The 19163-nt window shown below is 40.3% G+C and overlaps 1 protein-coding gene across 1 annotated transcript in view; it reads left to right on the top strand.

Moving 5' to 3' along the window:
- Nucleotides 1-19163, top strand: part of LOC124711494 (serine/threonine-protein kinase SIK3) — a 523642-nt gene that overhangs the window by 462316 nt on the left and 42163 nt on the right. The window contains exons 14-15 of the mRNA XM_047241604.1: nt 2508-2707; nt 13495-13644. Coding sequence (XP_047097560.1) covers nt 2508-2707; nt 13495-13644 — 350 coding nt within the window. The remainder of the gene's footprint in view (nt 1-2507; nt 2708-13494; nt 13645-19163) is intronic.

Here is a 19163-nt window from a genome sequence, read left to right on the forward strand (position 1 = left end):
ATGAAGGAATCTGACATCTGATGTTTTCTCGACAATATATTTTTTTGGTTTCTAATCAAGCTGACACCACATGTTTTGGTAGTGAGTCTGGTGCCTCCTTCTGGTGCTCTGAGCAGCATTCTGACCTGTGGTCGCTGCCTGTGTTCAGAACACCCTGACACTTTGGAGTACAACTCCCAAACCCTCTACCCCGTTGGTGCACGTTTATTCTCTTGCATCGGAGTCATTACTCCATGAAAGACAAATCTCTATTAATTTAAGTTGGAGTGTGGATGAGCTACAAAGGTTTTAAACAACATCAGCTTCTTAAATTTTCAGCTGCCCCCTCATCAGAATACAAAACACATAGAAGGGTAGAGGAATATTAAGGTTGAATGTCCTATTGAGGTCAGTGTTATGAGAGGGAACTGCATGGTTGGAGCGAGATACCAGCTGCATCCTTTCTAAAGAAGCATTCCTGATATTCACCTTAGACAATCTAGTGAAATATGAGAAGAGTAAATGTGGGCAGATCGTAGGGGGATGTCTGTTCTGTTCTGTACATATTTTTGTCCTTAAGCATTGCTTTGCTAACTTCTATTGGATGAGCATAACCAGTGTATTTTGAGATATGTGACTCCAGAGCATCCTCTTTATTCCTAATTTTTCTTTCATAAGTTGTCTTCTCTGTAATAGGCACTGTGCTAGTTTCCCATACCAACTGCCACCACCCAGATAATCGGTTTTGGATCTGAATCTGTGAAAGCATCTACAGACAGTGGCTGTGGAAGGAGAAGAAAGTTCCCAGTGTCAAATACAGACACTTCTCTGTAGTCAAACTTACTTTGAAATTTTAAACAAGTGTGACCTAAATGCTTTCATTTTAACTTCTTATTAACAGCAGTTGAGTCGCATGGAGAATATGGCAATGAAGGCCCTGTCATCAACTCTAATTTTGATCATTGTTTAAGTTTGCAATAATGGATGTGACTGGTTGTTGTGTCTCTTGATAAAAAGGACACTGTATGAGCAGTACTAAGTAATTTTCAAAAAATATTGAATCACAAAAACAAAGAATTTTGAAAAGGAGCTCCCTTTATTTTGCTGTAATGGGAAACTGATAAATGTTTAGTTCACTTTTTATGTAATAAGAAATAATTTGTTAAACAAATGATCGGTTTAAAAAGTTCATTTCCTCTACAAGCTTCATTATGTTACAGTTAATGTATCTCATTTTAATATGAGTGGTTTGAATATCCTGTAACTTAAGTTTGATTCTAGTGAAGCATTTATTAATTCCACAAATCTTAAACACACCAGATTAAAAATGTTTACATATTTTTGAAAATATTTGCCTTTGCTGCCGATGAAGAATTTTGTTTATTTTCATGTCATAAACGTTGACTGCCATTCCCTTTAAAATCACCACTCATTACAAAATGTACTGATGTATTTATTTTTATGTTATGTTCCATCTATCCTATTTTTTGTAATTAATGCTTTGTTTTGATATCTTTAGCTGTAACTGCAAAGTTGGTAGTGTGTGTCAGTTATTAATGATTCTAAATAATCCAAGAGTTAAGAAACATTTAGGAGGTTATGCCTGCAACTTATTCATAGCTCTCAGAAAAGTGATTCCTGTAATGTCCTGTGTAGGCACATTAATATTATGTCAATCAATTTTTGTTATAATATACAGTGACTTAGGACTATTATAATAGTAAATAAAAATGATTTGTTCTCATGGGATACATAGCTTTATTTCTGATCTGACTGAGAATTTCTCCACAGGCAAAACACGATACACTAACTGAGATAATGACACATTTTTCCACTGCCAGAACATAATTTGGGACAGAGGGGACCTCAGAAATATCCAGTCAGACCTTGACAAGATTTCAAACTGTTGCAAGGCCTGAGCACTAGCTTTATATGTAGGCATTGTCGGATTTTGACACCAGTTTCATTCAAGGAGTGCCAGGTGCAGCAGACATTACTGCGGTGCTGCACGAGTGTCGTGAACGTGTACTGCCGAATACCGAACACTTCCGCTTGCCACAGGTTGTTTGCATTGCTTATTGTGCAATTTTTCTGTTGGCTTCCTTATTATTTTCTAATTGTTTGAAGGGATTAGTGCTTGTTTGTACATCACATATATTGCAAAATTTTTCTGTTTATTATACATGCTCAAAAAATTAATTTTGTATGAGATATTTTGATACAATGAGTGATATTAAGTGGAATTTGACAATCCTTACATGTGTATTTTGATTCTCAGCAGTGTAGTTAATTACTGATACACGTTTTACACACACATTAACATAGCTGCACATAGATGCGTACGTGTATCTGATGTCGAGCACTGTCCGTCTCGTGTAATGTGGCTTGCATTATTGCTCTGTTTAGTTGTCTAAGTTGTTTATGCACTGCACACAATTTACTGAGGACAGCAAACCAAAGCTCAGTTATGCACTGCACTGCACTTGTACCACCTGCCAACTGTGTAAACCTTGTCTGTCCCCGTGAAGCTGGTCGGCCGGGCAGCAGCACGAGCTGGAGGCAGCTGCTAGTGTGCTGAGGTGCAGCGATGCCCACAGGTACATGGAGTGGCGCGGCAAGGCGAAGCGGCACACGCTGGCCATGGCGAGCTCCGAGGAGGTGCAGGAGGCACAGCGCAAGATGCGCACGCGCCGTACTGGCCTCCCTACGGTCACGGAGCGCCCCCCAGGTCAGTATCGTGTACCAGCAGCTGAGAGTTGGTGGCTGTTCTTTGTCTGGACTGTGTTGCCCATTTGATTTACTATTGTAAATTGACACTGTGCTCTGCACTGTAGTAGCATGCACCAACATTTACCATTTTTGTTTTGCTGTAATTTTGCTGAAAAATGTGTGATATGAAACTGTCTTAAATTTTGGGAACCAGAGTGCGTATTTGTCCACTAGTGTCAGAGATACACTCCTGTGGTACAAATTGGATTGAGGTAGCACATTCTACAACTACTGGGGCAGGCAGCAGCTGTGTGCAAACAGAAGTTAATTCTGCCTGAATATGTGTGTGTTGTGTATTTGTATTCTTAAACACAAGCACTTCGAAGCATGACTTACAGTTGTAGAATAGTTGTGTGGCAGAAATTTGCTGTTGTGTTTACAGAGAGAGAAAAGAAAGTAAGGTACCGCCGTTATCATATGTAAGATAGATGGAGTTATGAGATTCCTTATGAGTCAATACCCCAATACACAATACCAGTGAGTGAGATGCTTGGGAGGTGTGTGTGTGTGTGTGTGTGTGTGTGTGTGTGTGTGTGTGTGTGTGTGTGTGTGTGTGCGCACGCGCGCACACAAAAGCGGGTAGATGGGCACTCACACACATGATGGTGATTGGCTCCAAGCCGCATATCAGAGTACAAGCTTACCATACCATTCCATTGGGTGTCCAATCAGCCATTTATAACAGTTGAGTACAGCTGTTAAAATTTTTATTGTAGACTATGGTTCATCAACTGATTTTAATCAAGCTGAAATTTGCATTGGTGCTATTTTAGGTGAACTGGCTATTTCATTTCTGTGGCACCATTACCTTTTTGTGACTGTAATAAATTTTATGAGGGATATCTTCTGGTAAACCTTCCGGGATGTAACCGTGAAAGCCTTCATACTATTTATGAGGTATGTTTTCCTTCTTCCACAGTTGGTGCTTTTTTTATCATGATTACACAGGAACAGCTTGCTTAAGAGATTTTTGTTATGTTAATGAGAGTCACCAACTGTCACTGAATGTGTGTTACTTTCTGTTATTGTCCTATGCCAGAATCATACAGAAGAATTAGTTCTTTGATAACTAACACTAATCACGCAGATTACGAGTCTTGTGGTACTGATTGCTGTTAGCTTGTTTTCAGACTTGGCTACACGGCTGTACTGTATTTCAATAGCAAGACATGCTTTTATTGTTCCAAATCCTGCTTTTAGTTGGTAGCAGTGATATGTAATTCATAATATTTATTTCACTCCAGTTATGTGTGTATGTTAACATGCTAGTGTTGTTTTTGTCAGATGCTTAGCAACCACACCATGTTTTCAAAATAATTGACAATTTTGAATAGAATAACAATATGAATTGTGTAGATTGACATTCACCATGTAGAGGGGGCATTGAGTGGACAGACACATTTAAAGTATCGCTTGGGAAAATAAAGATTTCGTCCAAATGCTGATATTTTCTAGCTGTCTACTTTTAAATATTCCTGTCTGTCACTGAACATTTTCTCTGTGTGGTGAGTAGCAATATATATACAATTCCTACTGTTATACCACGATTTTTGTAAGACCTTGTATGCTTAGAAATACTGTCTACTTGTGGATATTGTCTTTTGTTTAAACAGAATTAAGACAATAAAAGATGAAAAACCCATTTTATTAGTATGGTTGCTATTTCTCATCTTCAAAAAACTGAAAAATCAACTTACTTTTAGTCAGAACAATAAACACTTTCTATATTAGCGTTTTTGTTACAGTCTTGTACCTGCACCATTAAGGGAATTTGGGGGGGGGGGGGGGGTAGCCAGAATCCTTTATTACTTCTGCTGTTAAGTACTTTCTGTTAGGCTATGGTCTCCCATTTGTTTATTTGTTAGTAACACATATGTCAGCTCTGCAGGATGTCACCTAGATACTGAAGAGAGAACACAGTCTTGCCAAGCAGTAATCTTGATGGAGGGCAGAGTTCTCAATAGGCCTGTGAACAGAGAAAACAAACATCAAATTTTGAGATTTATAAATGTGAAAATAATTACTTTTATCATATGAAAATTCTTACAGATAAAGAGGAACTTTTGTAAACCCTCATCGCCAGTTTTGTAAAGGCCTCATTGTTACTGCTGTGGAGGCCGAGTCGCCACAGTTGTTAGAGTAGACAGACTTTGTGAGTTTGTGAAATGGCTTCTGGTGCTGTACACCACTAAAATTTCTCCCTGCCTCTATTTCACAGTTATGCCCAAAGGGTCAGGTAACAACTAGGAGAATGAAGGCTCTGCAACACTCCATCAAATTAGTAACAAAGTCACATAAATGAGTTAAAAAGGTTTACTTATCTTTGTGGCTAGTTGAATATTGAAGTCTGCAACACTGTATGTGATATAACACAAAAAAAAGGCCCTGACTGGCTAAGTGCAAATAATTGTAGGTAGACTTCACAGTGCATAGTAAATGCAATTTACAACTGCTCACTTCTAAGAGTTCACTAAGTGACATTCCCTGTCAACGTCAGCTGTGGACAATGATCTGTAACCAAGTGGGTGAGAGACTGCTCTTCTATCTTCCGAGTAGGCTTCTGTCTGTTGTTGTCTGGTCATTGGCTGATTGTACTTGGCCAGCAATTGGCTGAGCCACTGTTGATATCTTCATCCTCAGCGCCACCTGTTTCACTGGTGGAAGTTGTGCAGGTGACAAGTCTTTATGGCACTGGCACCAGCTCACATCTTTGTGCCTGTGGTGCTTTTGCCCAGGCTGTCTTGTTCGGACTACACAGCAGGAACTAAAGGAAGAAATGTATACAAGGGTTATACCAAAAGTTTCTATCAGAATTGTTTCCTGAGGCAGCAAAAATCAGAAAATATGTATCTGAAATTAACACTTTTGATAGTCTGAGGAAATCTCCAACTGCATGAGAAATCCAGTTTGTTTCGATTTCCATGGTGGAGTAACAACAAATGAAAAGGATAGGTAGCTACGAACAACACAGAGCAGACATTGAGTTGCAGGCACACACAATGAAAACACTGTTAAAACTTTAGCTTTTGGATGAAGTAGTCCTTTTTCAGAAGCAGAAAAACACACACACACACACAGATTTTGTCTGAGGCCGCATGGGCTCGACTGCAGTCTGCACCTACGTCTGTGTCTGACGTGAGGGTGAATTGATAAGGGGGAGGGGAGTGATGGGAGGGTAGGGGTGGGGGAAGATATATTGTTGCTGTGAGAGCAAGCAGGGATGTGTTGGGCACAAGATAGGGCTGCTAGGTGCAGAGATGGAGGCTGTGCTGATGGATGGGGAGGGGAGAGGGGAGACAAGGTTAATAGGTGTGCTGGTGGAATAGAAGGCATATGTAGCATCAAAATTGGAGCAGGGAAGGGGGTGCACAACAAGGACTAGCTGAGGTCTGAGCCAGATGGATCACGAAACTGAAGGATATGTTTTAGGGAGAGTTCCCACTTGCCCAGCTCAGAAATGCCTATGTTGGTAGGAAGGATCCATGGAATAGGCTGTGAAGGAGGCTTTGAAGTGAAGTACATTATGTTGGGCAGCACGTTCAGCAACTGGTTGGTCCAGCTGCCTCTCGGCCACATTTTGATGATGGCCATTCTTGCAGAAAGACAGCTTGTTTGTTCTCGTGTCCTCGTAGAGCGGAACAGAGTGGTTGCAGATTTAGTGAATAAATCATGTTGATGCTTTCATGGGTATCTGTGTCTCTGATGGGATAGGAGATGTCTGTAACAGGGCTGTAGCAGCTGGCTGTGAGAGGTTGTGCGGGACTCTTCTTCCATCTAATTCTATTGCAGGAATAGTACCTGTGGTCTAGAGGTAGTGTCTTTGACTAGTAATCAGAACGTCCTCAGACCTGTGTTAGAACCCAACCACTGCTTAAATTTTGACTCAGAATGGTGGCCGAAGACTTCCAACATAGGAAGACACCCTCACTCTGCTGACAATCTCATGAAAGAGATCGGAGGAGCGAACAGAAGTTCAAGACACACTCTTGTCCTTGGGGCGGGAAACTATCCTGAAAAGGCTGAAGAATCAGCAATGATAAATGGAATGAGGATTCAGAAGGCAGTGGAAACCATTGCATTAAAGGCACATAATGTGTATCCACAGGACATGTGGCCTTTAATTGAAAAAATGTCTTGATGAGTTTCCCATTGGCAAAAGATTCTGGATTAATCTCTCATTCAAATCTCCAGGAGGGGACACCCAAGGAGGAGGTGTCCATGAGAAAAAGTTGCAATAACCAACTTTAGGATAACATTGTACAAGTTGGAGCATGGAATGTCAGAATTCTGGATGTGGTAGGAAAGTTAGGAACTCTGAAAAAGGAAATGTAAAGTCAGTGGTGGTTAGTGAAGTGGACTGGGAAGAACATGAGCATTTCTGGTCAGACAGATATAGGGTGATAACAACAGCATCAGAAAATGGTATGATGGTAATAGGATTTGTTATGAGTAGGAAAGTAGGGCAGAGAGTGAGCTACTGTGGACTGTTCAGTGATAGGTTTGTTCTCATCAGATTTAACAACAAACCAGTGTTGACAACAATAGTTCTGGTATGCAAGCTGATGTTACAAGCAAAAGATGAAGAGGTAAATAAAGTGTATGAGGATACTGAGTGGGTAATACAGTTTATAAATATAGATGAAAATCTTATAATCATGATGGGTTGGAATGCAGATGTGGGGGAAGGAATAGTAGAAAGGGTTAGGGGAGAATATGGGTTAGTCATTAGGCGTGGCGGAGGACAAAGTCTTATGGAATTCTGCAAAAAATTTCAGATTGTAACATGAAAAACTCTTTTCAAGAACCACAAGGGAGAGAGTTATACTGGGAAGAGGCCCAGAAACATGGGAAGCTTCCAGCTGGATTAGACCATGTTTAGACACAGATTCTGAAATCAGATATTGGATTGTAAGGCATAGCCTGGAGCAGATACAGACAGAGATCATAATTTAGTAATGATGAAGAGTAGACGGAAGTTAAGGAGACTCATACAGAATCAGTGTGGAAGAAAATGGGATACTGAAGAACTGAGGAATGAGACATGCGTGATTTTCACTAAGGTGTAGATGTGCAATGAGGAATATTACGGTTGGCAGTTCACTTGAAGAGGACTAGACATCCCTTAAAATTGCACACACATATATTCCACAATCAGACCTATGTACAATGAACATAACTCCAAAGAAACTGTGGGTAACAGAAGAAATATTTCAGTTGATTGACAAAAGGAGGAAGTACAAAAATATTTTGAGAATGGCAGGAATTCAGCAGTATAAATCACCTAGGAATGAAATAAATGGGCAGTACAGGGCAGCCAAGGAGAAATGGCTGCAGGAAAAATGTGAAGAAATCAAAAAAGAAATGATTGTCTGAAGGATCAACTTAGCATATAGAAAAATCAAAATAATTTTTGGTGAAATTAAACGCCAGTGTGGTAACATTAAGACTGCAATGGGAATTCCACTGTTAAATACAGAAGAATGAGCAGATCGGTGGAAAGAGTACATTGAAGGCCTATATGAGGGGAGGACATGATAGAAGAAGAAACAGGAATTGATAAGGAAGACTCGGTGATCCGTACTACAGTCAGAATTTGAAAGAACTCCAGACGATTTGACATCGAATGTAGCAGTAGGGGTAGATAATATTCCATCAGAATTTCTAAAATCATTGAGGAAAACAACCAAACAACTTTTCAAGATGTTGTGTAGAATCTGTGAGGCTAGTGACATACCATCTGACTTTCAGAAAAATATCTGTCCAATTCAGAAGATAGCAAGGGCAGATAGACCCAAAAGCTATCACACAGTCAGCATAACATCTCAGACATCCAAGCTGATGATAAGAATAATATAGAAAATAAAACTGAGGATTTGTTAGATGACGACAAGTTTGGCTTTAGGGAAGGTAAAGATACTAGGGGCAGTTCTGACATTGCACTTGATAATAGAAGCAAGACTGAAGAAAAATGAAGATATGTTAATAGGATTTGTTGATCTAGAAAAAGCATTCGAATAAGTGAAATAGTGCAAGGTATCAAAATTCTGAGAAAAATAGGAATAAACTACAGTAAAAGATGGGTGAATACAATATGTACAAGAACCAAGAGGGAAAAACAAGATTTAAAACCAAGAAAGAAGTTCCTGGATTAAAAAGGGTGTAAGAAGGGATGTAGTCTTTCACTTCTGATGTTCAGTCTATACCTCAAAGAAGAAATTATGGAAATAAAAGAAAGGTTCAAGAGTGAGATTGAAATTCAAGAAGAAAAGATATGAATGATAAGATTTGCTGATGACATTGTTATCCTCAGTGAAAGTGAAAAAGAATGACATGGTCTACTGAATGGAACGAACAGTCTAATGAGTACAGAATATGGAGTGAGAGTAAACCGGAAGAAGACAAAAGTAATAAGGATAGCGAGGAACTTAACATCAGGGTTGGTGGTCACAAATTACACAAAGTTAAGGAATTCTGTCACCTTGGAAGCGAAGTAACCCGTGATGGACAAAGCAAGGAGGACATAAAAAGCAGGCTAGCACAGGCCAAGAGGGCATTCCTGTCCAAGAGAAGACAACTGTTATGAAATTTGAGGAAGAAATTTCTAAGAATGTGTGATTGGAGAACATTCCTTAGCAGTGAATTGTTGACAGTGGGAAAAATGGAGCAGAAGAGAATCAATGTGTTTGAGGTATGATGCTACAGAAGAATGTTGAAAATCAGGTGGACAGATAAGATAAGGAATAAGGAGGTACTCTGCAGAATTGGTGAAGAAAGGAAGATAGACTGACTAGAAGACTGTACCAGATGGTAGGACACACACCGTTGGGTGGCTTGCGGAGTATCGATGTAGATGTAGATGTAGATGTAGATGTAGACATGTGTTAAGGCATCATGGAGTAACTTTGTAGGTACTAGAAGGAACTATGGAGGGTTAAAACAGAAGTGAAGACAGAGATTTGAATATATTCAGCAAATGATTGAGGACATAGGATGCAAGTGGTACTCTGAAATGATGAAGTTGGCACAGGAGAATTCGTGGTGGGCCACATCAAATGTGTTAGAAGGACAATTCAAAAGAAAAAGGAGTCATGAGATGAGGGGCTGGGAAAAGTGTTGGACTAAGGATGGACGAGGATATTGTGTAGTTTCAGAGGACAGAGGAATACCACTGTTGGAGGGGTAGGGAGGGTGGGGATGTAGGATATTCCTCATTTCAAGGCACGATGAGAGGTAATTGAAACACTGGCACAGAATGTGACTATTACTCCAGGCCTCGGTGGTACTGAATCACGAGAAGAATGCTACGGTCAGTGGGTGTGTGGAAGGTTGTAGTTGACTGGAGACACAAAGCACAACAGGCCTCTTTCTTGTTGAGATTGGGAGAGTATTTCCCCAAGATCCTTCCCTCCCCTGCAGAAGGCTCAGGTGCAAAACCTGCTCGGTCCACCCACGCTGCACTTCCTATCCAGTGTTAGCACAGATTTTTCCTACCTTGTCAGAGGTTGAACCACCTGTGAAAGCAGCCATGTCGTGTACCATCTCTGCTGCAAACACTGCACAGCTTTTCATGTCAGTGTGATAACCAACGAGCTGTCCAGCAGGATGAATGGCCACCATCAAACTATTGCCGAGAACAAAGTTGACCACCCAGTAACACAACATAGGACTGAGCACAACATGCAGCTGAGCCCAACGTGCTCAAGTTCAGTGGCTGCTTCTCAGCCAAGACTATCTGGATCCTTCCATTCACACACAGATGGGAATTATCTTTGCAACACATCCTCCCTGTTCCCAGTTTACAGTAACCCATTGTCCCTGCGCCCTCCACCTAGCAGCTTCCCCTTCCTCTATCCTCCACCACTTTCCAGTTGTGCCACTTCTCACCAGCTCTGACACCTGTGCACCAAATGTCTAGCTCATGCATCTGCCTCCCCTCCCTCCGGCATTCCTAGTTGACAAACTGTCTGTCTCCTTCCAAGCTGCTAACCACCCACTCCAACCCCTCTTCCTACCTCCTGCCTCTCTTTCATTTTACCAACCCCACCTGACTCGAGCCCCACCCCGACCCACCCCACCTGTTGAACTGCATTGTGCATCCTGCCAGTACCGTGTGTGTGTGTGTGTGTGTGTGTGTGTGTGTGTGTGTGTGTGTGTGTGTGTGTGTGTGTGTGTGTGTACTCCTGCTTGCTTATTTTTTTGTTCACAAATGTGCCTGCAGTTGCTGTAACCTTTGAAGCACATGTTCGTAAGTTAAAAATTTAATACGAATGGCGTAGTTACTGCTACTTGAACCAAGAGATGTTCAGTCATTATTGGCTATGATCAAAATCAAGCTATTTAGTTGTTCTTTGCAAATGTTTCAAATTTTTTATAAAATGCCTGTAAACTAATCAGATAAATTACAAGTTGAGTCCGTGAATTGTTATGTGATCAGTTATTATCTGTACTCAGTACGCATAACATAGCTGATAATCTCCTTTTAACCTAACCCTTTAGATTGAAAAAAAAATATTTTGAGCTACAGCAGTGTGGGAGTGGCTTAGTCATATTTACGTGTTAGTACTAACTCCTTTATTATTTCAGTTTCTATTGATACAAAGAAAAAGTGTAATTTTGTAATGTCACTACATTGTAAATTACATGTGAACCTGACTTCGATCCACGAATTTTCACCAGTCGCAGGTGAACCCACTTCATGGCAGTGTAATATGGTATTAAACAGTGGAAAATCCATTATGCAATGTAACAATACAATGAAAAGGATAGTTGCTACTCACTATATAGCGAAGATGCAGAGTCACAGAAAGGCACAACAAAGAAAAGTCCGAAAGTTAACTTTCGACTGACAAGGCCTTTGTCAAAAATAGACAGCATACATACACTCATGCAAATACAATCATACATACGTGACCACAGTCTCTGGCAGCTGGAGCCAGTCTGGCCATGTGTGTGAGTTGCATTTTTCTTGAATGTTTGCGTATATATGTTGTTTGACAAAGGCCTTGTCGGCCAAAAGCTGACTTTCTGATGGTCTTTTTGTTGTGTCTTTCTGCAACTCAGCATCTCCGCTATATGGTGAATAGCAACTATCCTTTTCATTGCATTGTTGATCTTGGATTAACATTTATACAAGCCAGATTCCTGAGATAAGCTTGATGTGAGGTCATTTTCTGTGTTAATCTGAGGTCCTGTGTCTTTATAATGGAGAGATAGACAATCTATGAGCACTGATACTTCTGCTTTCATCTGACTGGACATATCACTGACTGATGATACATATGTCCACTTTTGCTGGAAAGACAGCAGAGCGAGTAGTATTTGGCTTATTGTCAATACAGGTATATGGTGTATAAGGGAACACACATGGGCTTCTGGCTCGAAGGGTACAATCGACTGCAGATACCCCTTTCTTTAAAAGTGGAAACTGTGTGTCACGATCAACCATATCGTCCCATTACTAGTTGTCATTGCATTTTGCATGGTTCAGGTCAGTACTAGATCGGCGTGTGCTGGTCACAATTTTCAGCAGTCTTTGTAGGTAACAGAACAGGGGAAAAGATACTCAAAACACTGGTGAAGGAGAGATGGAAGGAGGTGAAAGTGACAGTCCCATCCTTCTTTAGATGGATTGTTGTTGTTTTTAAGTTCATAAATACTAGTACTGTGCTTGTGCAATGCATTACTAGCAACTGAGTTTACTAAGTCAGTCAGCTTTGTTACATTATTGAATTTGAGTTGATAAACTGAGATGTTATAAAACAGTAAAACAGCTAAGGCAGGGGACAGTCATCCAATTTTAGATGAGGGAAGAGATTCGTTATCAAGCATGTGCACATGCTCCCTGCCCCCCCCCCCTCCCTCCCCCCCCTCTCTCTCTCTCTCTCTCTCTCTCTCTCTCTCTCTCTCTCTCTCTCTCTCTCTCTCTCTCTTACACACACACACACACACACACACAGAGAGAGAGAGAGAGAGAGAGAGAGAGAGAGAGAGAGAGAGAGAGAGAGACGGGGGGGGGGGGGGGGGGGGGGGGGGGGGTAGTCAACATAGAAAGAAAAAAAGGGAAGAACACTAAAACTCATAAAAGAATGGTAAAAGTTCATAGTCATCTAGCAGAATTGTGGCAAGAAAATAATGAGGAAAATTGTTTAGGAAAAAGAATAAAAATACAAGAAGAGGGATGGGGGCTGGAAAGAAATATACAAACCTCTGGGAAATGTCCAGTAGCTTAATTTTTTTTGGTCCCTGCCTATCCTAATTGTAAGTAGAAATCAGCGAATAGTTTATGCCATTGTTAGAGTTACATTCCAACTATCCTCAGATATTACAGAGTGCATTTTATACAAAAACAAAGTACTATAGTATTGTAAGATATAGTTCACATTTGAAACAGTATTGGCACAAAGTTTCACAATGAATGTTACTGCACTTGGAATGCTGCATAAAACTTAACTGTGTTTATGTTGAATAGTAATTCTAATTGTAATCACTGTTTACTTATTTAGTTTTCCTATTTACCTGTTATATTTTCACACAAATGCATTTTGTTGCATGGAGATAGATTTGTGTTTAGTTATTCAATCAGTTTTCTGTCATTACATATTTTTGTTTTAAACTGCTTCTTTAATTTGTTCCTGTACTAATTTCAGTACCTTATATTCTGTTCCTCACATTATTAATTTTGGTTTTCATTTTGTTCTTTTTTCCTTATTGTGTGGGCTGCTTGTTTGGTGTTATGCATGCGCGCAGAAATTAGCCCAGAAGTAGTGTCTGAAGTAGAGGCGCGCATGCGCCGCAAGTACCCAGTCTTACCACCACCACCACCACCCGCCAGCAGGTTCCCTCGCCACAAGAAACTTTCTGGCCTCGCCACAGTTCAGGAGGCAAATAATCGACCAGGTACTGTAACACTTTATTTCCATTGTCTCTCTCTCTCTCATTCTCTCTCATATATTTAAGTTACACGTAAGTTTTACTTAACAGAAGAGTGTTTTAATATTTTCTTAATATGTAATTAGTTTTGAGCTTGATACCAGGAATTTAAAATAATTCTTAGAGGTGAGACTCCTGTGTATTAGCAAACGTATTTGGGATTGAAGTGCTTTATGGTAAAATTAGTTGAAATCAAGGTGTGGTGATATTTTTAAAGATGCAGTAAATGCATGTCAATCGCCATGTAGCAGAGATGTTGAGTTGCATACAGGCATCACAAAGAGACTGCTAAACAAGTAAACTTTTGGCCAAAAGGCCTTCTTCTGAATTAGGCAAAACACACACACACACACACACACACACACACACACTGATGCACAAATACAACTCAACTCACACATATTGTCTCTGGCTGCTGAGGCCAGGATTATTGACATTATTCGATCCTGGATTTTCCATTGTTTGGTGTATGTGTGTGGTGCACAATATATGATAGATACTTCCCAAGTGAAACTCTCTCTCACTACCTCACTAAAATTTGTGTTTTAAATCAGCTGGTTGTTGTGAGACAAGAGCTACCTGTAGCTTCATCAATTCTTTTAGTGGAATACATAATAAGTCTTCAGCTCTCATTTAATATGTGGTGTAGCAGTTATAACTGACAGATTTTGTATTACTGCTAATATGGCTGGGTGAGTGGAAGGCATCAAACCAGTGATATTTTACATATTTAGATAATTTTCAGGCACTGCAGAATGGTACATACGGTACAGTTGTGAGTGGATGAAATATACCAGAGCTCAGACATTATGAACAAGAGGAAAAGCAAAATTCTCATGTCAACAGGTCACGTAATTTAAGCGAATACTAACCAGTGATCCTAAAACTGACCAATTTTGAAAATGCTGAAAGAAAGGTATCGTACAGGACAGGAAAAACACGGAGAACTGAACTCTAGTACTCTAGGAGGCTGCTGTACAATTCAGCATGACTACTGGCATAATGTGAGAAGTGGAGTACAGCTCCTAAGGAGCCATTCAGATGCCACAAGAGGGCCTCATTATGGTGATAAAGGGAAAGGTGACTGATAGACATTGTCTAAAGAACATTATAGTCAAAAATGACACACATTGATTGTGTTGTAAAATTACTTGGTGTGTCCCAAGTATGTGGGATACACACATGGATTAGTTCTTATTACTGACTGTGGTGGGCACAGTCTTGAGTTGAAATTCTAGGGAAGCCCAACACTGTTTCCATTGAACAGTTTTAGTATGAAGTAAGACATTATTTTGAGACATGAGGTGAATTTAAAGTAATTATTGATATGCTGAAGATGCACTGCTTGTCACTGTTGATACTGCCTCCTCTTACATTAAAAGCTGTAATGCCCATGGCCTTTGCTGGTATTGAACACTACCTTTTCCAATACCTGACAGATTACAAACCTAAAACCTCCTTCCTGATCATCATGATCATCAGATCTTAATGATCTGGACTGATCTGACTCCACAGTCTCAACACCTAGTCTTCCTCAATCCAACAAACCACTTTCTTCAATGTTGACCTCCACCTCAGAGATGACTACATCAGTACCTCCATCCATATCAAACATTCCAGCCACCAGCAATACTTCCACCTCGACGACTGCAACCCATTGTGTACCGATAAGTCCATTCTGTACAACCTAGCCACCTGTGGCCGTTGCAGAAGTCCCTCTCAAAATTTACCGAGGGTCTCAGTGAGGCCTTCACAGACCAAAATTACCCTCCCAACGTTGTACAGAAACAGATCTCCCATGCCTTATCTCTCCAGTCACCTACTATCTCCCAAAGTCCCACTGTTTGGCGGCAAAGGTACATTCCCCTCATGACACAGTACTACTCAAACATTTTCCGCGAAGGTTTTCACTACCACTGGTCATGCCCTGAAATGAGAAATATCCTACCTGCTGTCCTTCCCACCCCTCCAATAGTAGTGTTCCGCCGCCCCCCGAACCTACACAATATTCTCGTCCATCCATACTCCACACCTGCTCCCACACCTTGCCTCATGGCTCATATCCCTGTAATAGATGTGGATGCAAGACCTGTCTCATACATCCTTTACTCCAGGTCAAACACTATCGTCACCTATCCCATTAATGGCAGGACTACCTAGGAAACCAGTCATGTGACCTACAAGCTAAACTGCAACCACTGTGCTGCATTATATGTGGGGATGACAACCAACAAGCTGTTTGTCCACACAAATGGCCGTTGATGAACTGTGACTGAGAAGCATCTGGACCACCCAGTTGTCCAATACAACATTTTTCACTTCAGTGATTGCTAGTGCCATCTGTATTCTTTCTATCAACACCAGCTTTTCTGATTTGTGCAGGTGGGAACACTCCCTGCAATATACCCTACATTTTTGTAACCCACTGGCCTCAGACCTCGTTAGTCCCTGTCTTTCACCCACCAACCCCTTTCCTTCTCCCACTCCAGCATACACAGTCTTCTATTCCATCAATGCACCCATGGTTTTATTCCCCTTCTCTACTTGTCTCCTTTTCTGCCCCAACCCCCCTCCCCCCATCTAATCCCCCAGCTGCACCTAACTGCCCCTGTCCCCACCACATTCCTTCATGCTACCACAAGCAGCACTTTACTTCCCCCCCCCCCACCCATTCCCTGCTGTCACTCCCCTCCCTGCCCCTGCCTCCTCCTTACCCTCACATCACAGTCCAGTGTCAGTGGGGAGAGACTGTGAATGTGGGAAAGCACACATGTTCGGCAGTCTTTTTGTTGTGCCTGTCTGTGATTTGGCATCTCTTCCATATGGTGAGTAGCTGTCTGTTATTGCCATAATATAGTCATTTTAGAGAAAGAGTAATTTATTGACATCAAATATAAGTTTGAGGAAGTCTTTTCTAAAGGTATTTGTATCAAGTGTAACCTTGTTCAGAAGTGAAATTTGAACAATGAACAGTTCAGAGAAGAAAAAAATAGCAGCTTCTCCAGTGTGTTGCTACAGAAGAATGCTTAAGATCAGATGGTAGAATATTATAAACAATGAAGAGGTACAGACTGGTATTGGAAAGAAAAGAAATTTATGTCACAGGCTGTCTGAAAGAAGGATTGGTTGCTAGGACACATCCTGAGGCATTGAGGAATCATCAATTTGGTAATGGAGGGAAGTGTGGATGGTAAAAATTGTAGATGGAGCCAAAGACTTGAATACAGTAAGTAAGTTGGAATGGATTTAGGCTGCAATACAGAGATGGAGACGAAGAAGCTTGCTCGGGATACACTAGTGTGGAGAGCTTTTATCAAAACAATCTTCAGATTGAAGACAAATCTACCCTGGCTCTTGCCGGAACACAGCAAGTGACATATTGTTTCTGAAACACTGAACCTCTAAACCAGAGATATGTTTATATTACACATAAGTAAGGGCAGGCTATATAATAATAATAATAATAATAATAACGCTTGAACCCTATGCCCGTCCACAATGGTAAAGACACTGATAGCCACACGGAAAATGATTTAAATCCAAATAGAGGTGTTTTGCAGGATATGCTTCCTGCAACCACTCTAGAAGGAAAACAAAGGCAGAGGATGAGATGGTCAGATGAAGTTAACCGACACCTCATGTTCTGTTATTACCAAGCAGCAAACTTAGGAACCAACACAACTGGATACAGATCACAAGTATACACAACATTTATTACCAGATACCCAGAATTAAAATTTTTAACAGAACAACGACTAGCTGATCAGATCCGTGTAATAATCAAAAATAACAGGATACCCCAGTCAGAATTAGAAAACATCAAACAACAAGTACAACAAATACTGGAACAAAATAATGTGCAATCAGAAGAAGAAGAAGAAGAAGAAGAAGAAGAAAACAGTAATGGACTCAAACATCCCAGAGCAAACAAACAAAGAACAACATGCACCAATTAAACAATCAGAGGAAAACAAAATCTTAAAACAGCCACCCGAACAAGCACAAATAGAACATGAAGTGACACACATGTTAGATATAGAAGAAAAATTTCAGTTGACATACATAGAATACAAACACACGTATACAGACATTAGACCATTCTTGCATAGACCGCCAATAACCCACAAGTCGAAACAACAATAACAACTATCAACACAGTCATACACAACAAAATAAATGAAAATAAAACTATGGAAGAGTTGCAACTACTGTTTTATGTAGGAGCACTCACTACACTAAATATACACACTAGGCAGAGATCAGAACCAACCAACACACAGAAGAAACCCACAAAGCCAGCATGGCAACACAGGCTACAGATCAGAATAGAAAAACTGAGAAAAGACATCGGACAGCTAACAAAATTTATAAGAAATGAAATATCAGACAAAAAACTAAAAAGGTTAGGTAAAATCTCACAGCAAGAAGCGATAGAGCAATTAGATGAAAAGAAGCAGAAATTACAAGCATTGGCCAAACGACTTAGAAAATACAAAAAAAGTGAAAATAGAAGGAAACAAAACCAAACATTCAACACAAACCAAAAGAAATTTTACCAGACAATAGATAACACACACATTAAAATAGACAATCCACCTAACATAACAGACATGGAACACTTTTGGAACAACATATGGTCAAACCCGGTACAACATAATAGACATGCACAGTGGATACAAGCAGAAACAGACAGATACAAGATGATACCACAAATGCCTGAAGTGATAATTTTGCAACATGAAGTCACCCGAGCAATTAATTCTACGCACAATTGGAAAGCCCCTGGAAAAGAAAAAATAGCAAATTTCTGGCTAAAGAAGTTCACCTCAACACATTCACATCTAACTAAATTATTTAACATAATAGAGGGAAACATTCCATGTGGGAAAAATATATCTAAAAACAAAGATGATGTGACTTACCAAACGAAAGTGCTGGCAGGTCGATAGACACACAAACAAACACAAACATACACACAAAATTTAAGCTTTCGCAACCAACCATTGCTTCGTCAGGAAAGAGGGAAAGATGAAAGGATGTGGGTTTTAAGGGAGAGGGTAAGGAGTCATTCCAATCCCGGGAACGGAAAGACTTACCTTAGGGGGAAAAAAGGACAGGTATACACTCGCGCGCGCACACACACACACACACACACACACACACACACACACACACACACATATCCATCCGCACATACACAGACACAAACAGACAATAAACACCGGATATTACAGCAAGTATATTATTAAAGATCCCAATACCACAACAGATAAATGCAGACTTTGCAAACAACAAATAGAAACAGTAGATCACATCACAAGTGGATGTACAATACTAGCAAATACAGAATACCCCAGAAGACATGACAATGTAGCAAAAATTATGCATCAACAACTTGCCATACAACATAAACTAATAAAACAACACATTCCCACATACAAGTATGCACCACAAAATGTACTGGAGAATGATGAATACAAATTATA

This window comes from Schistocerca piceifrons, chromosome 8 (assembly GCF_021461385.2).
Source record: "Schistocerca piceifrons isolate TAMUIC-IGC-003096 chromosome 8, iqSchPice1.1, whole genome shotgun sequence".
In the NCBI taxonomy this organism is placed as follows: domain Eukaryota; kingdom Metazoa; phylum Arthropoda; class Insecta; order Orthoptera; family Acrididae; genus Schistocerca; species Schistocerca piceifrons.